This window comes from Lissotriton helveticus, chromosome 1_2, assembly GCF_964261635.1.
Source record: "Lissotriton helveticus chromosome 1_2, aLisHel1.1, whole genome shotgun sequence".
Classification (NCBI taxonomy): Eukaryota; Metazoa; Chordata; class Amphibia; order Caudata; family Salamandridae; genus Lissotriton; species Lissotriton helveticus.
In genome coordinates, this window is record NC_136058.1 from 111,917,174 (window position 1) to 111,944,064 (window position 26,891).

At 43.0% G+C, this 26,891-nt stretch overlaps 1 protein-coding gene across 1 annotated transcript in view; it reads left to right on the forward strand.

The window, feature by feature from the left end:
• Positions 1–26,891, forward strand: part of LOC144798715 (FRAS1-related extracellular matrix protein 1-like) — a 1,110,445-nt gene that overhangs the window by 1,074,048 nt on the left and 9,506 nt on the right. Inside the window, exons 33-34 of the mRNA XM_078669731.1 lie at positions 862–977; positions 22,621–22,706. Coding sequence (XP_078525857.1) covers positions 862–977; positions 22,621–22,706 — 202 coding nt within the window. The remainder of the gene's footprint in view (positions 1–861; positions 978–22,620; positions 22,707–26,891) is intronic.

The window sequence follows — 26,891 nt, forward strand, 5'->3', positions numbered from 1 at the left end:
CAGTCATTTTGTGTTATCCAGTCTTAGCTTGGGGCTAAATCCAACACCTTAACTAATGCCACATAGGCTACAACATTAGAAGTTATTGTGATTTGGCAAAAATTGAAAAAGTTTAATTAAGTATACATCCGGTTTTATCTGGACATTGTGAATCTACTAGGCTGTAAAGGTTCGGTAGCACTCCTACGAAAATTGAAAATCAGATATAGATAGATACCAGAACTCTCCATCCGTTATACCTAATGACAAAGTATATTTTCATTTGTCCACTCCTTTTGAAGCAAATGATAACTTTGAGTCGGCATCTAAATTCTGCATTACTAACATTGTCTCTCAAAGTGTGTGCTTAAAAAGGGCTAAAACTTGAGGCTGTACTATATAAGTTTCGCATGTGTAATTTTGCATCACTTTGAAGATTGCAAACATTCCCCTGATGCTGGTGTAATTTTGCTACGACATATGCACTACCTGAAAAGTGAAAAATTACATTTTAATACCTCATTCGAAATATCAACGCATTTGTCAATGCAAAATTACACCAGTACATTGTATGTTATCCAGAAATGTCAACATTTTATATGTAAAAGCTGTGCAATACCAACTATGGGCTTTCAGAAAAAAACAGACCTGTCCTAGTGTGTGACTTGCTCCAAACATGGTTGGCTGCCATCATGGCACAACTCTATATCTGTATGCCTTATGGTTATCACCGCTATAGGACTGCAAACCCTGGGGGGCCGGCTTCCCCAGGCAACATTTAGGACTCATGATCTCATCCACCGATAGACAGCTGTTGAATCTGTTGTATGTTTTTGGAATATTGTGGTGTTTACAGTCAACCTTATTATTATTTTTTTAAAGGGCACCCATGCAACAATATGCCCCCTGGGATGGACTCTTAAAGATAAGCACTGCTACTTTCTAACCCCACTACGGAATGCTACCTGGGAGGCAGCTGAAAGAGCCTGCCGACAAATGTGAGTACATGTCAATCTGTCATCATGACCACCTTCATTTGTACAAAAGCGTTCCATGTTTTTTTGCTCTTAAACGCATTATTATTTTCGATGGACCAGACAATTAAAAAATGATAACCTGGGTCCCTGGAAACCACTTCAGTGGCTGTTGGTGTTTTAATTGGCGCCCCCGGTTACAGTGGGGCAATTAAGTGCGTTATGTGTGGTACCTCCTGTCACCACACATATCACAATTCCGTGTAGTGCAACCCCAGCCCCACACTCTCACACACATTTTATCCCACGGTAAATTTCGGCAGGCCAACTCTGCCGATGGGTACCCAGGGAAAAATGCACAGTAAATAACGAGACGTGCAATAATGATAACAATCGGCATGTTATGTCCAATTTTGAGGGCAAATATCGCAGCTAGGTGGTATTTATCCCACTGAAGTAATTCTTATACCAACTAAGTCTTAATATATTGGGTGTAATAAATATTGCACCCTTTTCAAAGCCGTCTGCAACCGGTGCCCTAGTACTAGTGTAATATTAATATCTGAAGTGAAATCTGGCATGCTGATGAGAGGTCTATCACAGACTTTCTGCCATGACTCCTTCTCCTGTGTACATATGTGAAAGGGAGGAGTGCATGGCTGCATGCTATAGTGAAGAAGCAAGCCCTAGTCATGTTTGTCCCTGAGACCTTTGGAGCAAGTTCAGAAACAAGGGAAGGTTGCACTTTGCCCTGATTAGTTGGTTGACATAAGATGCTATTGGATCCATCATCATGGCCTTACTTTAGTAATGAAGTTTGTTAGTTCATTTGTTTGGACACAACAGGCAACAGTAAGAATAGGCAGCACCTGCAACAGAGGCAAAGGGCAGAATAGAGTGAATGCAGCAGACTCTACCTTATCTTGAATGATGGCCTGTCCTCAGCAGCATGAATGTATGTGTAGGGGGGACAACATGCAAGGTCATCAGCAAGACATAATGAGAGCAGTAACTGACACACGGTCATCACTGATAGTGATCAAGTTGAACAATTCCTGATTAGCTGACTTACTTCATTGCCACTTTGTAGAGTTGCGGTTCATCACGGGGTCAGTGGATTGCCCCTAGCCTGAAAGAGGGTATAATGGTTGGCTGACGCAAAGGGGATGTAGCTGTGTTATTTCACTGCAGTGTTTTATTGGAGGCAATTTGCTGTTCATATTTTGTATGTTAAATGGGGATCTGCTTTTCTTGGTGATGAGCGTGATAGACCTTAGGGAGATGGTTCTATTTCAGAATAAAGCTCCACCAAGTGAGACGGCCATTTGAGACGTTTTGCATATTTTGGCAGTGAGCAATGGTGAACAGTGGTTAGTGTCTGAAATTGTGGCCCAACGGGGGGTCAAAGAGTAAGAGAGATGGCTCCTGCTCCTAAAAGAAATGTAAGCACTGATGTGGCAAGTAAACCATACATCTACTCCTCAAACATGCAGCATCAAGATGTGTTAGTCTGCTCTGCTACAGTAATATTAAGCCTGTCTAGAAGGGAGATGGTCGCATGTGGCCTCTTTACTTTGCTGAGATATTGAACCTCTTGCACACAGTCAGATTTGTGGTGTGTAATTTGCATGGTAATTGTGCTTGAGAATTGCTGCTATGGGGCTGTGATGTTAATTTGTGTTTGTCAGCCTCAATGTGGGCAGAATTTCACAGATCGGTGCTGGAAGATTACAATGGTCAGTTTACCCAAAGTGTGTGTGTGTTTGTGTGTGTGAGTCACATATTGTGGAAACATAATATTTTGGAGATCTAAGATGGCCTCACATGTTTATGCTACCTATCAGGTGCAACCTGTTTATGAACTATGAATTCCAATCCTTTCTTGGGTATTACCAACGACTGCATCTATTATATAATATTTAATAATGTTTTAATGTAGCAGTGATACTGATTAGTGGAATGACCACATTGTATAACGAACAATGCAGTTAATAGTCTGCGTAACAGCAGATACATTGATAGTTACACCTGTGCAGTAGTTTAATAATTTTGTTGCAGAAAGTGCCAATTAAAGACTGGAAAATTAACTACACCTGTTCAGGGCTTTAATAATTTCCTCACTATAGGTACCAACTGAGTACTGGAGAATTCGAATCCTAGTTTATTTAGTGGGATATTTATGGTCTTTCTTTTTTTTCTGTGGTTTTGCATCTAGGTGACTACTTGTCAAGGTGGAGGATCGGTTTGATGCTCAGAATGGTCCACCCCTTGATAGTCCCAAGTCTGTAATGCTATAATAGCACTGATCAGTGAGATGATCAAGTGAGGGAAGTATAGGAAGGGAACTGCTGTGAGGGAGATATGTGATGACACAAGGAAGACATAATGAATACTCTCGTATCTTACTCTCACTGAATGTACTATATAGGCATATATAGATATATCATCTCATGATTGCTTTCTACTTGTGAAGGAAATAAGAAATACTGCTTCCACATTTAGACTGTGGTTCTAATGTTGCAGACACTTAAAGAAATTCTTTACATTCCGCTGTAACAAGAGAATGCACATACAAAATTCACAAACTCCCTTGCTCTATTCTACAGACATAAGTATTTAACATTCTGAATCATATGACCTACCCATTCTTCCATCTGCTTAACATCACAGGGGTGTAGTGTAACTCTCTTAACACTTTCTCGGTCACCCCTGTTAGAAGCCACAAAGAAAGAAAAGGATAGGTATGACCAAGGGTGTGCAAATAGAAAATATATATATATTGATGTTTTCAAGTTTATTCGCAAACTGAAACTAAGGAAACATTTCAAACTTTCAAGTGCACAGGTGCGGGCAGGTGATATCATTGACAACTCTCAACCCTCTAATGTATTCCAAATTGCGGACACGAAAGCTCTTAAAGTTGCACATGAATTGGCACAAGATGAGGATTTTGAAATAGGCACTACTCAAGAAGCACTATCGAATTTAGTTATCCCCATGAGAAGAACTTGTGCAACTCATTTCAAACCTCCCTCCACCTTTTGCCCGGTGATGCCCAAGGACAACATCGACGCATTTTGTGATATTGTGGTAGAAGATCTCAAAAGTCTGCAGCATTCCATTACTCGTAGAAGTAAGAAAATCAAATATATGGAAAAACAATACAATACCCTGATTAAGAAACTGCGGTCGAATTCCAATTTGATAATTAACAAAGCGGATAAGGGAGGGAATACTGTCATCTGGCCGAGAAACTTGTACTTGGATGAGGCAGAGAAACATCTTAATGATCAAACGTGTTATAGAAAAAGCAGTTTCAATGACATTAAGGTTCTCAAGGACATGGTCCATAAAGAGCTTAATCAATGGAAACGCGAGGGCCTACTGAGTAAACAAGAACATGCGTTTCTGAAGAACGATTTTCCTGTTACACCCTTTTTTTATTTAATTCCCAAAATCCATAAGCAAGTCCAACCAGTTCCTGGGCGTCCAATCATCTCTGCCCAAGGAAGCTTATTGGAATCTGTTTCTACATATGTAGATCATTTTCTGCATGAATTCGTGGAAGAGCTACCTTCTTTCATTAAGGACACTGGACATTTTCTTTCTAAAATTAACAATGTGAAATGGGAAAGTGATTTTGTCCTTATTGCTCTAGACATTAATTCCCTTTATACAAGCATTTCTCATGCAGATGGTTTGAATGCGGTCAAATTTTATTTGGGGAAGCGAAGCATTGCGTACAGTCATCACACTACTATGTTGTTGAGAATGTTGGAAATATGTTTGAATAATAACTATTTTCTTTTTAACAAGGAGGTTTTCCAGCAGTTACGCGGAGTGGCTATGGGGGCATGCTTCTCCCCTACCTACGCATGTTTACATGTGGGGTGGTGGGAGGAGCATGTCCTCATGGGTACTCTTACTATTTTTTTCCCAATAAGTTAAAACATTTTTGGCGCTTCATAGATGATATCTGCATGATTTGGAGGGGGTCGGTAGAATCAGCCGCAGAATTTGTGAGTAAAATCAATGAGAACGAACTGAATTTGCAATTCACCTCTCAGATCAGCACCAACATGATCCAATTCCTCGATGTAGAAATCTATGTTCTCGAGGGTACACTACAGACGAGGTTACATAGAAAAGCAACTGCCGGAAATGCGATTTTGCATGCGAGCAGTTCGCATCCTTATCACCTCATTAAAAGCATCCCCTATGGGGAGTTTTTAAGGATGCGTAGGATTTGTAGCTCCGAGGTGGCTCTAGCGAGATGTCAGACTGAGGCATTCAAAAGATTTTGTGATCGAGGCTATCAACCTGCTTTGCTTAATGAAGCCAGAAACAGGGCTAATGAATTCAATAGGGAGAACTATCTTACCTCTATTGTAGCAAATCCTACCCAGACACCTAATAGCGTTACTGATGTAACAACCAGTAGAAATTTAAGTCTAATAACAACCTACAATATGGATGAAAAGAAGGTTAGAGGCATACTGAAAAAGCACTGGCCTCTCTTGAAAACTGACATCAGCCTAGCTCCTCTAATACCTGAGGAACCCTCTATTGTATTTAAACGAGCTCCATCAATGAGGGATGTCTTGGTCAGGTCTAGCCCAGAGGTAGTCTCTAAAAACATCAGGATTTCAGACAAAGGTGGTTTTTTTAAATGCATTTCATGCAGGGCCTGCAAGTTTGGGATCAATACCAGTGAATTCCATTCAGCTTTCGACCCCAGTCCCATCAAGATCAGGAACCATTTCACCTGTCGCACTGATTTTGCGGTTTATGTGCTCCAATGTACATGTGGCCTTCGGTACATTGGAAGCACAAAGTTACAAGCTTTTAACCGCATCTTACAGCATCTCAGGGCCATAATGAATTCAGATAAAAATTACCCTGTGGCTCGTCATTTTGAGTTAGTCCATAGCAAAAAGTTAAATGACCTCAAATACTTCATCATTGATGCTGTACCTAAACATATCAGGGGAGGCAATAGGGAGAGAGCTTTAAGACAACTGGAGAGCAAGTATATTTTGCTTTTAGACACCAGAATCCCAAATGGGATGAACACAGGAGAGGACATGCATTGTTTTCTCTGAATGGGTTGTTATACACAGTGTGTTTAATTTATATTCTGACATCCAGTAATATAATATATGATACCTGTGGCTTAAAACCAATAACTGAAACCTGACAACTGACATTGGTTGCCCCATTGGGGCTCAGTCTAATATGCTATCTGACTTCATTTGAGTTATAACTCAGAGTTCTTTTTGAGTATTACAATGGGAATAGTTTTGTTCTTTGTAGGTATTCTAACAGTATTGATTTATTCTTTCCATTGCTCTTGTATGTGTTAGGAAGATTGTCGAGATGTTTCTTAATCTGTATTCAATAGGATTTTGGGATTTTATCCCTTTATGTTGGATTGGAATCAACTACCTGGATTTGGGTTGCGAATTAATTGTCAATAAATCCTGATATGTGTATATATGTATATATTTTTGCATGAACGTATACATAGGTTTCTTTTTGAAAAGATTAAGGGCACTATGTCCTAATAACACATTTTTTCCGTAAGAATTATCATTCCCCCTGAATTTGAACTGTGATATTGCCTTTTTTATAATTCTTAAGGTTATTAGTCATATGACCCTCCTAATTATGGGTTGAATATGCCGTCCAAATTTGCTTTGTCTCTTTTTGTATTTAAAGTGTACTGAATAGTCCTTTTTGTATCAATTAGGATTTGCACTATGGTAATGAATTATGTTTTGCACTGTATATAGGTTTGCACTTGCACTTTTTTTTAGGATTGCGCCACCTGTGACCAACTATAGATTTTGTAATATCCTCTCTATTAAGTGTATTGGATTTTCTAATCTTTGCCTTGGGAGTACCATTAGTGGTATGTAATTTTCAGGATTTCAGTTTAAATATATGAATCATGAAATAACCTTTTTTGTATGGTTAGATTCATGCATTTAGTTTAATCGTATGTCTTCCAGGTAATAATGAATAGTATGTTTTCTATGTTTAGCATTGCTATAGTGACGTCAATCTGTTTCGTGCACTGTATTTAAACACTGGTATTGGTTCTTTTTTGCCATGTGATCAAGGCTACCGTGTTGTAGCCGAAACGCGCCATGCTGGGGATCTGGGAGCATTAAAACTACCCTGAACTAATTTTCCTCCGTTGCTGTGGTCTGTACCTACGTGGTTGAATCGGCGTCTAGAGCCGATCTGTGGGACTGGTGAACGGATATATATATATATATATATATATATATATATATATATATATATATATATATATTTTTTTTTTTTTTAAGCTGCAACCAGCGACAAAGATGAAAAATATGGGAATTTCAAACAGCCCCACTCTTCTAGAGGCTGGTGACCGTACTGGTTTTGAAAAAATCTGGGCATTGCAGGAGGAGGTATGTCCATCTAGGTCGATCCCATGGGTAACATTAAGAATTGACCAAGCTACCTGTAGTACCCCTTTCAAACCCAAATCGGTTTTCCTACCGACTATGACACATGACAATTTAGATGTTTACCAAGAACTCATCACGAAAGATCTAAAGAAATTATACATAATTACTAACAAAAAACACTTAGTGGTCAACAAAATGAATCAGAGCTACAATAACTTGATAAAAAAGCTGGAATCAAGTAAAAACATCGTTGTCCGCCAGGCAGATAAGGGCAGGAACGTGGTTTTATGGCCACGTGAAATGTATATTGATGAGGCAGAATCCCAACTGAAGGACCAATCTTGTTATAAAAGGAGAAAATTGTCGGCAATTAAATTGGCATGGCAGGACCACAACTTAAAGAAGGAATTTCCAGTCATAGCTTCGTTTAATTTCCTTACTAAAGTCCATAAACGGATGGACAAACCACCTGGGCGCCCAATAATCTCCGCCATTAACAGTTCAACTGAGAACATTTCAACCTACATTGACTATTTTTTACAAGACAGTGTTAAAAACTTAAGGTCTTATGTGTAGGATTCATCAGACTTTGTGCGTAAATTGAATGATATTACATGGAATTCAGAATGTTTGCTGATTACATTAGACGTAGCATCTTTGTATACGTCAATACGCCACAATGATGGAATAAGAGCAGTCAGCCATTATTTAAATCAGCGTGCGATCAATTTCTCTGCTCATAACAGTATGCTGATTTCCATGATCAAGATCTGTCTGGAACAGAACTTTTTTCTGTTTAACAACCAAGTGTACCAGCAGGTCAGAGGGGTGGCCATGGGGGCCTGTTTTTCTCCCAGCCTAGCATGCTTGCACATGGGCTGGTGGGAGGAACAGGTCCTCATGGGACAACACCGGATTACCATGCAAAACCATGTCCCGCAATATTTAAAGTACATAGATGACCTCTTTTTGATTTGGCAGGGATCGTTAGATGAAGCACTCTCTTTTGTGGCACAATTGAACAATAATGACCTGAACCTGGAATTCACATCTACAATTAGCATATCGTCAATCTGTTTTCTTGACATAGAAGTGTACATAGAATCTGGAGGGTTAGCCACGAGACTGCACAGAAAGCCAACAGCAGGCAATACAGTCCTGCATGCGGTCAGTCAGCACCCTCATCATTTGGTACGCAGTATCTGAGATGCTGCGTATCAAAAATATATGCAGTACAGAGGCTGAATGTATTAAAGCTCAGGAAGCAAGTAAATTGTGCTTCCTTGCTTGGGGTTACTCAGAGGGGGTATTACAAAAAGCAATTGACCGCTCAAGAACTATAACCAGAGCGCAGTCACTATTACCCAAAACACTGCCTTGCATAGCTAATACAGCAACAATATCAGACCCTCCTAGGATCATTGTTACCTATAGCCGACAGCATAAAGAGATTTGGAAAATCTTTTCCCGCAATTGGAACCTGGTGACAGTGGACCCTGTCATCGGTGATCTAGTGGGTAAAAAAACGGAAATCTCTTTCAGAAAATCCACTTCTATGGCGGACAGATTGGACAAAAACTATTTAGAGCAGCCAATTTCTGATACCTTTATGGCTTTGAGAAAAGGTTTAAAAAAATGTTCAAGCTTGTAAATATGGCTGCAGCAAAACTCAATATCTGACACCTTTTAAAGACACGCCTGTACAAATATCCAAACAGCTCACCTGCAAAACAGAATTTTCGGTTTATGTGTTGCAGTGCCCTTGTGAGCTTCGGTATGTGGGGAGTACCCGACTGCCGGCTCACAAGCGGACATTGCAACACATAAGAGCTATTAACACTAAAGATCAGTCTTATCCGGTGGCACAACATATTGAGAGTACACATGACAGTGATCCAAGACATCTACTGTATTATATCATTGACTGTGTGATGCCTCTGAAACGAGGGGGTAACAGAGATGCACTATTTGCTTGAGACCCGCTATATATTAGAATTAGAAAGTCGAACCCCCAGGGGTCTCATCGCTAGCGAGGATCTTTACACATGCCTGTGATTCTATTTACACACAACAAAAACAAAAATGACACAGGATTTCCAATGATACATGGTACTCACTGGTTTATCATTTATGGGCTGCCAACCGATTTATACCTTAATAGAATTAGAACTATTTTTGCTTTTGCATTTAGCTGGTTAGGTATCATCTTTTATGTAATTAACTATTAAAGGGAGGGGCTCCTCCTTTTAAACTTAAAGAATCAAAATTGAAAGTTTTAATTATCTATTATTGGCACTTTGCACTTTTATATAATTTTGCACTATGCTAAAATAGCTGCTCCTTGTCACACTTTTAGGTATATCTATGTTTACATCTGAAATTAGTACATGTACTTTTTATAGGTCCCCACTTGGGGTATATATTGTACAGGTTTTCTTTCAAATGGGAAACATAAGGTCTCAAATGAAATTGTATCAATATATCTTTGATGGTATTCATATATTTATATATTTATTTATATTTATATTTATGACCATTGCGATACTTTGCACATTTTTTATTACTTTTTATTACATTGTATAAATTGTGTAATATATTGAGACAAAACTCACCATGAGTTTTATTCTTAGACGGAAGAAGGGAAAAACATTTCTTCTTTTTTCCTTAGTCTTTCTTTTGTATCCTTGACTAAAAACCTATGACATATGGAGGGTGTTAACTAACAGTCCGCCCTCTGTGTTTACTATTTATACCTCTTCTGTGACAATGCACTCACATCATGTGATCAAGACTGTGGAGACAGTCGAAACGCGTCATGGCGGCATGCTGAGCATTAATCTGCACAAATAAAGACACCTTTGTTTTGGCACCAGAATCGGGTTCCACTCTCCATCATTTTCCAATTGAATTAATAGTTGGTGGCGCCGGCGGCGTCTGGCGAGTTATATATATATATATATGCACATATCCTTAACTGAGGACAATGACTGGAATGAGTCATAAACAAAACACTGCAAAGAACCTCAATGGGTTCATAGGACTTTCACATTTGTAGTATATACATTGTCACCAGAATATTGCTTCTGAATATGTAACTCTGGAATCATTACAAGGTACTGAAGTGTCTTAATTTTGCCGGCGTTTCCGACTCTGTTTGTGATGGTAGAGACTTAGGGGCTCACTAGGATCATGGGCGGATTGCAACCGCCCGCATGGCGGTGGCTATCCCCCCGTGATCCGATCCCGCCCGCCACCCATTCCCCCCAGCCATATTACTATTGCGGGGGGACCGCGGTGGACCGAAAGACCGTCCGCTGCTTTTTCGCCCAGTCAACAGAGTTAATCGGGCAGAAAAGTATTTAATATGGTGGTGGTGTCTGTTAGACACCGCCAGCCATATTAAGATGGGTGTGGAAAGATGCCTTTCCATGGCGGCATTGCCGCCACGGAAAGGCATGTGGGAATTGACCGCGGGGGCACATTGCGGGCCCACAGGTACTCTGGGGGGTGGGGAGTGCACATGGGGGGGTACCTATGGTACCCCCCAGCAGTTCCATGCACAACATGGCAGGCACTGCGCGGTGCCTGCCATGCTGTGCATGGAAGTGCACAACATGCCTTCCCAGCATTGTGGCTAGCGGTGCTGAGTGCACCGCCCGCCACAATGCCAGGATTGCAGGGGGCGCATCCTAATTGCCCCCACGGGACCCACGCCCTTGTAACGGGCGGTCCCTTTTACCGTGAGGATGGTGGGTGGACAAACTCCGCACCGCCATCCAAATGATGCCCAAAGTCTTTCCCTACGTATGAGCATTCTTAACGAAGCTCACCAACAGAGGAAATACGGGGACCCAAGTGACAATGAGGAAAGAAAAGGCAATGTTTTCACATTCAGTCAGGATCACGTGAAGTGTGGTGCCAAACGCACCCTTACCCGACGGTTGGTTCAGCCAAGGCCGGGACTTGAACAATCCTTTGCTGTGCAAAATTTCCGACGCCGTTTTCGAATATGGAAACGGTTATGTAGGCAGCTCTGCCCCCATGTTGCGTGCAGGCTCCACCGAGACTCTTGGGACGAGTAGTCTATCTCTCGTCCGCTAGTTACTTCCGCTATTCTTGCACCTCCATCGCATTTACTTGTATCCGAGGTAAGGAGTACACTAGTGTTCTTGCCTGTCTGGCGCTCGATCGTTCGCTCTTATGACACTACTACCTACAGAAGAGAGTTTAAACATTTGTATTTGTGTTCTGCATTGAATGCCATGCCCACCTTTACTAGGTCTAGAGTGCAATTCTAAAACCTCTTTCTTGACATACCAGCAGCAGCCATATCTTTAGCTATGGACACGAGAAGTAGAGATTGTGATTTTATTCAGGTGGTGGTGAAAGTTTCAAGAAACATTTCGCCACTCCATTTTATTCTCTTTATTTGCACATTTGTTCTGTTGTACATTTTTTAAAAGAGCGCATACTTGTAAAATCCAGTCCATCTGGTAGGGTGCAAAATATGTGTCCCTTTATACATATCGCTTATTTTCAACTTTGGCTAGCCACAGAGGGGGAGAATTCTTGTTCCAGGTATATCAGGGTGCAACTGTGCTATGTTTTGCCGGTAATATAGGCCTCTAGTTTCTATTTGGAGCCGGTTCAGGGTGCTCAGCACTGGTGTGATATGCTGGAAGCATCTCATGACTGTGATCTGACTCACTGCATCATTTAGGGTTGCTTTCTCGGAATCTAGGTGTATCTTGGTGTGTCTTGAGGTGACTAGACCTTACACCACTGTTTTACAACCTGCTTTCATAATGAAGGGCTTGATGTTTCTGAGAAGTCTTAGTTGGTGCTGTGCACTATTTGATATGGCGTTTATAATTGCACTGCACTTGTAGGATGATAAACTTGTTGAAAGTGCTGTAGAGAGATTTAGTGCAGTCAATATTTTTGGGTTTGCAGCCTAATATGTTTAGTGATTCCAGCCAATCTTGGATCAGGGTCAAGCTTTGAGGTGGAGGAGATAGGGGTGGAACTCTGTCGCTAGCAGGTTTAATATCAGGTGGTTGAAGGACAGCGATTTGAATGTCCTTTAGCGTTTGGTCTAAAAAGAGTGTGACCTCTTGAGATTACACTGTTAGAGATATTTGTCATCTGCATTGAGATAATATGTGAAGTTTGAGTGTTTTAGGATTGTAACAAAAGTTTCCAGGTAAGGTTAGAAAGAGTAGGGGATAGAATTGAGGCTTGCATAACACCTTGAGCTATAGGAGTTGGCTCTGATAGAGACATATTCAGCTTTTTGGTTGAGATCAGTTTTCTGACTATAAGCAGAGCCAACACAGGACTTTTCCACTTACCCTTATTCTTTCCTTGAGTGTATTGTGAAGCTTGGACTGATTAACCATGTCTAAAACTGTGAATAGGTCAATGCGGATGAGTAGACAGAGGTATCCTTTGTCCAGTAAACAGGGAGCATCTACCATGATTTGAAGGATCACTTTTTCTGTGCCAAAACCAACTCAAAGCCAGGCTAAAGATTTTCTAGTAGGTTGTGGTCTTCCATATATTGTTCGAGGTGAGTTGGAACTCAGTTTTGTAGGATCTCTGCGAGGAAAGGGAGATTAGTAACTGAGTGAAAGTTGTTCATGTCTTCCAAGTCTACTCCTGTTTGCGTTGAGTGGTCTGGCTTGTCATATTTTCAGACATTTTGTACCATTGTCTGAGAAGTTGATTACCTGTATCCAGTAGGCAGTGATGTGACTGTTGAACTGTTTAATTAAGGTGGAGGGGATTGGATTGGAGAAGACTGAGGATGATCTTGCTTTAGCTATTATCTTAATGAGGGTGCTTTCATCCATGAAACTCAATTTGGACAAGATGGAAGTGCTGATTTCCAGGAACAAGAACTCTCCCTGGTACTCTACCGGGTGGCCATCAGAGCTCGGTCCCACACCTAATCCTATTAACCACGGCAGGAACCTGAGAGTCATTCTGGATGACAAGCTCAACATGACAGCCCAAGTCAACACAATCAGATCCCCGTGTTTCCATATTCTCTGCATGCTCTGCAAGATCCTTAAATGGCTACCCCGTAATACCAGACACACCATCATGCACACCCTCATCACAGTGAGATTAGACTACAGCAATGCATTCTATGCTGTGATCTCCTCCACTTATTTCAGATCATCCAGTACGCCACATCGAGACTCATCCTTCACCTCCCACGATGCACCGACATTACACCATACCTCAGAGAGCTACGCTGGCTCTCCACACACAAACTCAGCCAACTCAAACTTTTCACACATGCATACAAAGCACTTCACAACATCAGACCAACATACCTGAACAACCACCTTCACGTCCACCAACCCACCAGACACCGGCGCTTAGCCTCACTCTTACTCACAAATACCCCCTTCCTGCATCTGCAAAAGCAGAATAGGAGGTCTAGCATTCACCTACATCGCACCCAAAACCTGGAATGACCTCCCGTAACCCATCAGAGCCTTCTCCTCACTTCTTAAATTCTGTAAGAAGTTGAAAGCCTGGCTATTCAACTAACGCACCGAGGCAGACTCCCATCCCTGACAGCTTCATGCTTATATGCCTACATGCCTGCTGCAGCACCTGACTACCCCCATGGGTGATTAGCCATGCCAGACAAATCCACATAACATATCAAATAACAACATAACATTTCTTTGAAATATTTCCAGCCCATATTGCTCTTGGGCATTGGCGGGAGGGTTGGATGTTCTACTGAGATTTTAAGCTGTGTTAGCTAAATCTTACTTACCTTTTCAATAGAGGTGTTGATTTCAATCTTTGTGGTTGAATGGTATGTTATTTGATAATATCAAACAGTCTCCTAGGATGTTTTTTTGCTTGGTCTTAGATGTGAAGAATGGCATTTTGGCACCAAAGTGTTGCCTTTGAACCTTTTCATTTTGGTGTGAAGATTAGTCAGATTCAAAGTTGAGTTTTTTTGTTTTACCATTTCATTTTAACTAGTCGAGTTTGTCTCCTCCCTTAGTTTTGTTCTCTGTTGTACCATTTCGAGGAATTTTTGGTCTTTCGCTTTTGCCTCTTTAATTTTGTTGGTGCTACTTCATCCTATTGAAGATGGTTTCATTGTAGTGATTAGACGTGTGGGTTGCAGTGGTGACAGAGTTGTGACACTTTGAGGTAAGCTCATTGGTGTGATTAGTCTTATATCTATAGCCTATTGTTTTGTTCCACTATCTTGATCTCTAGTTACAGCTCTCTGAGTTGAGGGAGAAAAGAACAAGGTAGTGATTCAGCAAGCTGAACTGTAACAGCCTTTCTATCGATAAGACCCCTTCCTTTGTGATCAGTGGATCAAGAGTGTATCCTTTCACATGGTTTGGGCCTTTACAGACATTTGCCAGGTAATTGTTGTTCAACAATGGAAACCTGAGAGTCCATAGAGTTGGTCCAGTAAAGGTTGAAGTCTCTTACAAAGATATTGGTGGACAGTGATGAGTACCGTTGTTGTTAAATGAAAACCTGGTTATCTCAAAATGGGTGATAAAGAATGCGTGTTTTTTTTGGGGGGGGGAAGCTTCAGCTGTAGGGATAATGTACTACTACTAATAGCAGCCTTACCTGTTATGTTATGTAATGTATCCTGTTGTGACTGATTAGATATAATTAATATGAGTGTTTAAAATGTATATAATCACATTTAGCTTAGTCAGTGGCTATGTGATGTGCAGCAGTGTTTCTATGGATCATAGTACACTTGACTTATTACTTATCTTACTGGTCAGGGAAACTATCGAAGATCATGGAACAGATATTAAGCATTGACTTGTTTATGCCAGTACCCAGTGCAGGAGCAGAAATATGCTGGAAGATGCCGGACATTAGGACACCAGACACTTTGCCTGACAGGTCTAGACCGGGACGGGAACCCAAGCAGTACTAGCATTTTCCGCAATCGAGGGCCTGGAGAAACACTGTCTGGCCCTGGGAGGCTGAAAACGTTTGCTACTTTTGTTACTGGGGGGACAATATTTTAACAGTGTTGCAAAACCAGCCCCCACCGCTGCAAAACAGGCCCCTACCCTACCAACTTCCCAGGAAAACGACTGAAGCCCGGTAAGGTCAGTCCGGCAATGTTGCAAAATCTAGGACAAATTGTATGCACAGAAGACATGCGTAAAAATACTCCCAAATAGTTATTAAGATAGTTTTATATAATATTGGAATTTCCATAAAGGGAATTAATCACAGGAAAGCAGGAACAAAATCTGTGAGTATTGGGTTCCTCCTCTGACAGAGGGCACTGTCAATGACAATTTAAATTAGTTGACAAGTGTTGGTAAAATAAATGCTTTATCTGTGAACTAAGGTATAAAATATGTGGTAAAAAAACCTGATTTTTAGGTCGAAGCACGACCTGCATTCAATGCGTAAGCATTGATTGCAGTGTGCTTCGACAACTATTGCTACCCGTTTTTGGGAATGTGGACAGGAGAGGGTGCACGAGTGCTGATCTGCTCAGTTTTGACCTCGTGAGCGCGCACGGCGCCGTGCCCCTCTCCTGCCTCATTCCCTTGCGCAAACACTCTACACTCATGCATGCGCACATACACACACTGCATACACACACGCACCCTCCCTTAAACAGACACACACGCACACAGACAGACAGACGCACGCACAGACACACTCAAACAGACACACACGCGTACACCCCACCCCCACTCACCCCTCCTCTCCCTCAACACACTCACCTGTTCTGGCGGTGCTCGGCGGCGGTTCTGCCTCTCGGGCGGCGGTAGCGCTTTGCGGGGCTCTCTCACCACATGAGAGCCCCGCCTTCCCCATGCGCCCGGCCGCTCTTCACCCGGTCCCCCATCTCGGGACCGGGACTGAATCCGGAGACTTCGTGGCTCTCTCTCGCTCTCTCCGCGATGGGGCGGGACTTCCGGTTGGGGCCACGATGGGATTCGCCGGCTGCCCAACCGCTTCCGGGTCGTCGCAGGCAGCGCGGCGGCCCGGCGGGGACTTGTTATAGTTTGGAATGAAAGCACTCTGCCTTTTCATGCTATTTTTGCCCGAGGGAACGTCTTTGTGAACCTCTCTTTCAAGGGATGACACTTGGCCATTTCGGATGCCTCTCGGTCCAGTTCCTTTGTCGAGTTGTGTAAATATCCTGTCACATATTTAAGGAGCCGGGTGCCAATCATTGCGGCCGGTGCAGTGTTGATTTTGCACTAACAGTGTGGGAAAAGTTTCCAGACACTAGTGCGATATTTTCAAGCAGCGGTGTTAAAACGTCTAGGCATTGTTGAACAATGTCCCTATACCTGTAGAAAATTGCGCGGGCCAGCACAGTTTATATAATCTGACCGAAAGAATGTTTTGTGCGTCACCTGGAACGTGCTGTTCACAGAGGAATGTACGGAGTCGAAGCTGTGCTCCATCTGCCAATGAGTCCGAACATTTGCCCATATTTGTTGAAAATAGACTGAAAGGACTTTGCTGCTGATTGTGCTCAGTTTATTAGGGGTCCTACTGAGATTTATTTAATCTGTACACTAGTGGTACCTACGGAGGCATTCAAATTGAACACCCTCACTCACACTGAAGTACAAGAAAGCAATAAAATGTGTGTATATTCTATACTATATAAAACTTCTCAAATAAATACTACTGATATTACTTACCTTTCCTGGTGATACTAGGGAGCCTGTGACCAAAACGTTGCTAAACTACCAAGGAAAATAAAAGCTGAGTGTTGAGTGTGGTCTCCAGCAGCCCAAAACAATATCTTTATCGAACAAGTGCCATTGGTACTGTCTCTGAGCACTTACCTTCCAGTGGGTTGACGCGCAAGATAGTTTGTCATTTTACTCATAAACATAAATGTATATATTTTGACATGCACACGTTTCCTATACTGAACTTGCATGGGAAAACATTAACATTTGTCACATTTTATTTCAATGTGTTCTTTTTTGCTCATCACTGTACCTGTATATGTAACTTTTTGTTTCTTAATTGTGAAGAGAGATTGAGACTTTCTGAATGTAATATTTTCAGTTTGTTTGACTGGTTATCGTGCCGTACACCTATTGTTACTGGAGGACGCCCACTCTGCTTGCCTTTTGCATGCTAACAGGCTTGTAAATTTAGCTTAAGTCTCACCTCGGATAGTGTATGTGCAGTCTGTTGTGAGACATTTTGTTAACTTATTGTGGGCTTAGATTAGACCCATTGATTACATTGGCTGACTTCATTGTCATTAGTTTGCTTTTAATTCGTTAGCACGTGTAAGCTTCACTTTTTCTTCTTGGGTTTGTCCCTTCCCTGCAGCATGGACCCATTACCTGTGTCCTTGTTAGGTCGAGCGTAGCGAAGGGACCTCTAGTATACTTTAGTATACTTTGTAAATGGGACAGGGGAGGTGCACGCGCTTTCCCTCGCCGATTTGACCTCGTGGGCGCGCACGCCCAGGCCGGCGCCGTGCACATCCCCTGTCCCACTTTCACTGCAAGTCAGCCTCTCGCGCGCAGACACACAGGCGCACGCATACACAGGCACACGCATACACAGGCACACGCATACACAGGCACACGCACACACAGGCACACGCACACACAGGCACACGCACACACAGCCACACGCATACACAGGCACACGCATACACAGGCACACGCATACACAGGCACGCACACCCCCCCCCCGTCGCCGCCGCACCTACACACACTATATAGCGCTTTCATCCTCCCGAGGTCTACGCCCGCAGTCCCGTTCGGCATTACTAACAAGCGCCTGCTTATTTCAGTGCCAAGAGTCCATTGAGCTTGTGATGTGAAAACGGACACTAATTTAAAGGGACACACAATGGAAATAAAACTGGAGAAAAAACAAATGTGACATGCCTTGTTGTGGTAGGATTGGGAATGCCAGAGGAAATGTGTTCTTTAATCGCGAGATAAGGCTCAAAGGAAGAAAATGCGATTTGCCAACTGTGCCCTCAAAAACTTTAAACCCATTCTACACAGCTCACCTCATTAGCAGTTTAAACACATCACCTGGCTCCGATGTGCGCTACCCGTCTACGCACACGAGGTACAGGATAGTGCCGCTGGGCACACACGGGACAGCGCTGCTGAGGGCCCACAACGGAGCAGTGCTGCTGATAAACGCACAGGGCACGGAGCTGTGCTGCTGAGAACGCACAGGGCACGGGGCAGTGCTGCTGAGAACGCACAGCCAGGGCTGTGGTGCTGAACACACATAAATAAGCAGTGCTGCTGAGCACAGTGGCGTAACGAAACTTGACGCCCCCGCCCTCCTCCGTAAGTTACATGGAGGGGGCCCCCCATGCTCCAGACCCATTCAAGCATGCCGCCCGTGCTCAGTTCTCAGTGCCAGAGGGCCCGAGCTTCCGACCCCCCCCCCCGCCACCACCACCACCACCACAGGAGCTGCGGGGGCTTTCGTTACGCCATTGGCTGAGCACACACGGCATACGGGGCACGGGCAGTACTACCAAGCACACACGGGACCCTGGGCCTGAGCGGTGCAGCGGAGCACACACGGGCGGTGGTACTGAGCGCATACAGGGGCGCCCCGGGCAGCCGTGCTGAGCACAAACAAGCAGAGCAAAATAGAGGGCAAGGCCCAAATGAGACACAGAAGGAGAAAGCACGCAGTGACACAAATGGAGAAAGCAGGGATGAAAAACAAGAGTGAGGTGACCGGAAGTGTAGAGCGGTAAAAGAAGGCCACATCCCGTGGAAGGATAAACCCGCAACCTTGATGTTCATCCCCCCTGGCATTCGGCTATAGAGGCACTTATAGCCAAAGAGCAGTGCTTTTAAGCACACACAGGGCAGAGCTGTTCAAAACACGCAGGGCAACGAGCAGTGCTGCTAGGCATGCAGTGGGTAAGGGGCAGTGTTTGAACACACACGGGACAGTGGTGACAAGCACACACAGGACAGGGCATGGCACACCTTTCTGGCCCCCAAGAGGGCTGTTTGTTTGACCCCCACTCGCGATAGTCAGAGTATGTGTGAGCAGCCACCACCTTGCATGTATACAACCCCCACCCCACACTCGCGCTCCCGATCCCTAAAGCCAGCATGCCAACCCACCCGCGCGAGGTTAGAGACCAACCGGAAACGTAGATAGTTAGAAAGTGCAATAACTGAATGATGCCAGATGTGAAGGAGGGACCCACGATGTAACGCTGCCAGTGCTGCTTCTGCGAGTTCCCCTCTGCTCCTATGGGAGCAGCCGCTCAATCATATGATTTCCTCCAGTGTTCCTGTGAGATTCCCTATGCTGTTTCTGTGAGTCTCGCTGCGGTCCTGCGGGTTCCCTCTGCTTCTCCTACAATTCTCCAGTGTTCCTGTAAGCTTCCCTAGCCTATGTCTGTGAGTCCTCGTGTGGGGTTCCCTCTGTTGCTCCTACGATTCCCTCCAGTGTTCCTGTGAGTTTCCCTATGCTGCTTCTGTGAGTCCCCCTGTGCTCCTATGGGGTTCCCTCTGTTGCTCCTACGATTCCCTCTAGTGTTCCTGTGAGTTTCCCTATGCTGCTTCTGTAAGTCCCCATGCGCTCTTTGTGGGGTTCCCTTTGCTGCTCCTGTGAATCTCTCCAGTGTTCCGGCGAGTTTCCCTATGCTGGTTCTGTGAGTCCCTCTGCTCGCCTATGGGGTTCCCTCTGCTGCTCCTACGAATTCTTCATTGTTCCTGTGAGTTTCCCTAGTCTGTGTCTGTGAGATCCCCTGTGCTCCTGTGGTGTGTTCCCCTACTGCTACTACGATTCCCTCCAGTGTTCCTGCGAGTTTCCCTATGCTGGTTATATGAGTCCCCCTGCGCTCCTCCTATGGGGTTCCCTCTGATGCTCCTACTAAATCTTCATTGTGCCTGTGAGTTTCCCTGTGCTCCCGTGGTGTGTTCCCCTGCTGCTACTACGAGTCCCTCCAGTGTTCCTACGAGTTTCTCTACTGCCGTGAGTGCTCTGAAGCTCCTCCTGTGCACTCCTCTATGCTGCTCCTTTCACCCCCCTTGCTGGTCTTATACGTTCCGCCATGCTGGTCCTGTGAATTATCCTAGGATGACCCTGTGAGTTTCCATGTGATGTCCCTGTGAGTTCCCCTGCGCTCCTGTGAGTTCCCCTAAGCAGTTCCCCTGAGCTTCTGGGTCGCAGGGGCACCATTTGGCCATAAATCCCCTTACTTGCACCTCGTTATGAATGAGGCTGCTTGGAAGACAGGCAAGCGTCAGTAACCCTTTTTTGTAACCCTTTGTGGTCCTTGTTGTGGGGTTTGCTCGTATGTGTGGCGCAAGGCACTGTTGGGTATTCTTGCGCACTGTGATCTACAACAAAAGGAGCCCTGATTGGGTTGCTTCCCTGGGACCCATTCATTACCCCCCTGCCTTTGTAATCTGTTCTCGTGTAATGTTCTCATCTTGTATCATTTCTGTTCATATTGTGAAGCCTAACAAATCCAGCCTCTGCCTCACAGAATGAGCCGTGTTTACACAATGTTGATCATTGTAACCACCCGCTGAATAACGCACAGCAGGAATTAACACATCTGGGCCAGGCTGGGCAAATCACTTAATCTCCCCGTGCCTAATAAAAATGAATGTGTCTCTTGTAACGTTACTGGTGCTTGTCAAAAGCGCTCTGATACTCTATACCTTTGAGTCAAGTTTGCGCTATATAAAACGCTAAAAAAAAACACCAACATTTCCATGAGACCTGTCCCGGTGTGTGCATTATCATGCAGTTAAGGTATAGAAGATGCATGCACAGTACCGCTGTCGCATGGTTTTCTCTTGTCCATCTTCCCGTTTTGAAATCCGTACCACCTTCTTCATTGCGCTTTCCATAATTACACCTGACTAGGGTTGCCAACTGACCGATTATTTTTTTTTTTTTTTTTTTTTTTTACTGACTCCGCAGGTATTTTAATGTCCCAGATAGTACAAAAATTAGCATGTACATATCAAATTTATTTCTATCTATCATTAAAATTTGATACTTTTGTACAAGCCATATTTTATATGTTCCTTTTTATACAAACAAAACTTAACTACTGCATAAATAAAAAGACATTGCCATTTACAATACTAAAAGCTCAAACTTTCCTAATGCGAGACCTATTGCATTGCAAATGCTTGTTTAATATTGTTTTGAAATAAGATTGTCACATCATTATAGTTTCAGAAATTACTTAAACTCTGGCAAACCACAGTGACACATAAATTAGGACAGAATCATACATGTTTTTATTGTGTATGCCTACATAACAGGAAAATGGTTTCATGTATGTTGGCATGTATGGACCATGATTCACAGCGGTTTAATGTATTTTTGTGTATTCCCAGTATATGTGTGAGTCTCCTGTGTGCTATACATTAAACCAGGGCTCTCCAAAGTCGGCCTTGGAGGGCCAGATTCATGACAGATTGTTAAGATAACTACATTTATCTAAATGGGGAGATGCTAAAAATCTGGCATGGATCCAGCCCTTCAGGGCCGACTTTGGAGAACCTTGCATTAAACAAACATGAAATCCAATTGGATTTCAAAAAGTAAACCTCACTGGGGAAGTGTTCTTGGCAATACGATGCACAGTAGATATGTCTCTTGGTAGTAACTTCAAGCAAGTCAGAGGGTTTGGCGGGCTGGCATCCACGAATCATATTGCTACTTGATGGTAGGAGGATCTGTTTCTAAGTTGAAGTTTAAACTAACGGCCCTGTAGGGAAAGTAGAAATACTGCAGCTCCATCATACGAGGCCCTCGGTGAAATGAGTCCCAGTAGCGGCCTTGTCATTAATAAATAAGCCCTTTTTGCTTTAAGATCTATAAATAAGTATTTGACACACGACTGCATGGCTCTCAAATGCTCAGGGCCTGAGGAATAATGACCCCTACCACTCCCATCTCCCTTCTGAAGAGCCTGAGGAATCTTTCTGTAGTAACTTCATGGATGTTCGTAAATATGAAGCCTTGCAGCTCATTGATATGAATGGACCTAGTATGCGTATCACAGAAGGCATCAGAAAGTGAGCCCTCAGCCACGTTCAACAAGGACATTTGGAGGAAGGGGTTCTATTGGTGAAACCATATTACTTTATTGAAATATAAGCGAATAAAAATAAAACACTACTCTCCTTGTAACCTAACGCAAAGGAATTACATTGTTTTACCTTTATCTTTGTTTTTAGGTACTCCAGTCACTTGACCAGTGTTCACTCGAAAAGTGAAATGGAATGGCTTTGGAATTTTGCTGATAAACAGCCATTTTGGATAGGTAAGGAACAAAGAACAAGTGAGTGAGTGTTCTTGAGATTCTAGAACAGTGTTTACTAAAACGAGAGAATGGTACAAGTATGATTCTGTGCTTGCTGATTTTATGTATGTATGTAGGTATGTATGTATTCATTTATTTATTTGTTTTACACAGACAACAGCATTTCAAACAGAAATGTCTTACAAGGCAACATAAGGAGTTCAAAAGGCATTAACGAATGGGAATGGCAGTGAAGGCTGAAAGTTCTATAATGTTCTTGATGAATCACCGGCCATTGAGGATTCCAGGGTGGCAACGGCAGGAATTAAAACGTTCACAGAACAATGAGGGAGCAGTGGCCTAGCAAGGTGGGGTGGAGGGGGTGATCCGCCCTGGGTGGCATGAGTTTTGGGGACAGTGACCTCCCCACTGATCTTACCTGTGGCTGTCACGGGTGGCAAACACAGGGACCATCACCACCCCTCCAGCCCTCCCACTCTCACCTTCGGCTGCCGCTTGGCGGGAAACTCCCTGACTGCTACGGGTGTCAGAAGGTCTAACTGCGCCACTGTGAGGGAGACATACTTGGGGTAGTGAAAATATGGTATCACATACATTCTTCAGATGATTGTTAGAGAAAGTCTGATAAGGAAGACCAGACATGATTACCAGGTGGTGAGGAGTTTCAGTGAAATGGGCCGGACATAAAGACCTGATTCCGGAGGTGACACCGGGCTGTCTGGGTAAGATTGGTAGGTTTTGGCTGGCTCAAATTAAACGTGTAGTATTGTGTGAGTTTTCAATGATGAAACCCTTATGCCTCCTGATAGACTCCTTAGAACTGTGACGTAAGCGTTAGAGCGGAGTGAAGTGAATGCAGGTTTAGAATGTGGGTTCACGGTTACACGCAGAAGAATAAAGACGTGTTATACTAAGCTCTGTGAGTGGCGCAGTCATTGGCGAGTATCCGAGCTGGGTAGGACACCACAAAAAGGAAAGGTGTATCAAGTAAAACTGGAGCAAAGGTTTGGAAGGCCGACCAGCAAACTGATACAGTAATCAATAATGCTGAACACCAGGAAGTCGATGTATGTTTTAGCAGTGCTCCTGTGTAACAATAGAAGGATCTTACAAATGATTAGCAGTTGATATCTTGCTGCTGAAGCAGTAGCAGAGATAAGTGCCTCCTGCTTCATGGATGTATCAAACTGAATGGGTGAAAAATAAATAGTCTGGCAGAATAAGAACAGCATTCATGAGACAGGAGGGATCATTTTATGACAGGACTTTTATTTTCTAGGATCAAGGATCACAGTGTCACCCCATGGTGGATTGTTGTTAGTCAGTTTGCGTGTACCTTTCTATTCCTGCCAACTATTGCCCAGTATCCATTCTTGCTTATTTCTCAAAACTATTTGAATACCTTGTATTTAACTGCCTCAATGACTACTGATCATCATTGGGGAGAGGATGTAGCCTAACTGCTAGGCGGTCGATCTCTAATCTGGGGAACTGGGTTTGAGTCTTGCAATGACGCTCACCATCCTGTGATTCTGGAAAAATCACTTAATCTCCCTATGCCTACAAAATGTTATGTGTCCTTGTGTAACGCAACATGTAACATGCTCTGAAATCCTCAAGTCAAGTTTGCGCAGAATAAACCTACGAAAAAAAATGTAACAGTCCCCCCTAACCCTGTCCAATAATCGGGACTCTGCAACCTTCATTCTACTGAAACAGGGCTCACCAATGTCTCCAACTGCATACACAACGTATACCACATTGACCTCTCCTTTATTCTCATACTCCTAGAACTCTCTGTGCCCTTTAATACTGTTGTTCACCCCACACTACTCTCCTACCTCAACTTAATAGCCATAAGTGGGATACCATTTAATTGGTTTAAGTCTTACCTCTTCACTAAAGCTACACTATCACCTGGAATAACATATTTTCTGTATTCACCTCTATCCTGGTGAATACCTGGTGGTGTAAGCATTTGGTTTCTTTACGAGGGGAAGGACCACTGCTAATTTGAGATATGAGGGAAAGGAGCCAGTGTTGGTGCAAAATATGAACACAGAGTAAAGTGCTAGAAGAATGAGCCACAAATTTGAAGATAGTGGAACTTTAAGAGTGGGAAGGGTCACAGGGTGGTTTAGCTGCTTTAATGAGAAGAATGAATTTGGTTAGGGATGTTGTGCTATATTGTGACAATGTGATTGTGTAGAGTTGGGGTGAGATGTGATAGTAAGGTGATAGTGGTGGGATCTTACCTAGTGTGGCCTAATGGTTCATAATATTGTTCATCTTTGGAGTGTAGTACCAGGAAAAATCATTAGCAGATAATGACAGGATATGTAAAGATGGTGAAGTGAAAAAAGAGCTGAGGCTGCACACAAAGGCCTGAGAAGGATTCTCCCATTTATTCCGCTTTCCTTGAGGAAAACAGTGGTAGTAGCCACGATTCTATCTAGAATTGACGATTGTATTGCTCTTTATCTAAGAGCAGGTGCTGCTCAATTCTCCAAACTCCAGTCAATTCAGAACGCGGCAGCTAGAGCACTGCTAAAACTACCCAAACATCACCCTATATCGACCAGTATAAAACAACTTCACTGGCTCCCAGTGCAGCGATGTGTTGATTTTAAGACTCTATGCCTGGTGTACAAAGCCCTGTTTGGTGGTGGGGCCAAGTATGTGCAATCCTTGTTTTCCCGATATGTACCAGCATGATCTTTAAGATCAGCCTCCCTTGGTCTGGTACAACTCCCAAAGATAAAGAGGGCAAGGTGTGGAGGTAAACGCTATTCCTTTTAAGCATCCAAACTCTGGAACTCATTGCCCACACACCTAAGACTACTGCCAAACAGATCTGTCTTCAGGAAGGAAATTAAAACATGGCTCTTTTCCCAACCCTGAACATGTCAGCTACTGTTTTTGCAAATCAACTAGCGCCAAGATAGCTCGGCAGTAGTGCGCTCTACAAATACCTTTCAGTCAGTCAGACACAAGGCACTGGTGTTGAGTTGAAGTGAGGTGATACGGGCCTGGAATTAAAGATTTGGCTTTGTACATAGCATTACACCGGGTATCAAGGACTTGCTTATAAACCTCAAGTTCGTCACCAGACTTGTGTTTCTGCCATTTACATAAATCTGCTCTCAGTTTAGTTTTAAGTGCCTTTTTGGAGGTCCAATATATGGGGTTGAAGGCAAGGTTTGATAAGAATGAAAATCATGTAAAAACTTCTCAAGCTGATGACCATGTATTGGATATCTTTAGCTTTTAAAGTATTATGAGGACCTGGATCATGTTTGCTTTATTCTTTAATTTGACGTAAATCTTCAATTACAAATTTAGGCATTTGAAATCTGCGATTTGGGGATTTAGCATTTTTGCTATAATGACTATTTCTGCTGTAGAAGCGGTGGTAGCCTTACAAAAAGTATTGTAGATTTAACGTTCCACCTAAAAAAGCTTCTGTACTATTTCCTAACTTGGCACACATTGTTGGACATCTGAGCATATTTGTCAATCAGGTTTTCAAAAAATGTCATCAGTATTATGATTGTTTTGCTCATCTGAACCTGCACAGTCAGGTAGCGCCATAATCCAGTTTTGAAGGTATCTGCCCATTAAATGCTACTGACTATTTTTTTTAGATACGAGATTGGATAAATCTTTCTGCATACGCAGTTTTAGAAAGTCTTCTAATGAATCCATTGCCTGCAGCACAAGAAGGATTGTGGCCTAGTCTGTCCGGTATCCAGTGGAAAGTATTGGAGCTCTTCTTGTGACTATGGAAGAGGCCAAGACAAATATTTGTGACACATATCTTTACTTTCATTTTGCTGGCATCAATCTAATCTTTAATGTTTGCGATGCACTTTTGAGCTGGTGGCCAGTCTCCCCTTGGCTAGTCATTTGGGAGTCTGCAGCTTGTTAACTGTAAAAGTCTGTGTAGCTGATTTTAATACAGGTGAGATATATGATCATAAAGTCTTTCAGGATCGTAACTTGATATAAAAACTGTATTTACACAAAAATTATTTCTGTCATCAACTGAGACATAGTCATTCAATTTTGTTAACAGGGATGTTGATGGAATTATTGTGCATTTGCCCAATGAAAAGCCTTGGTAGTACTGAGTCTATTGTACTCATAGAAGGCCCTTTGTTCCAAAGATTTGAACATCCGTTCGCT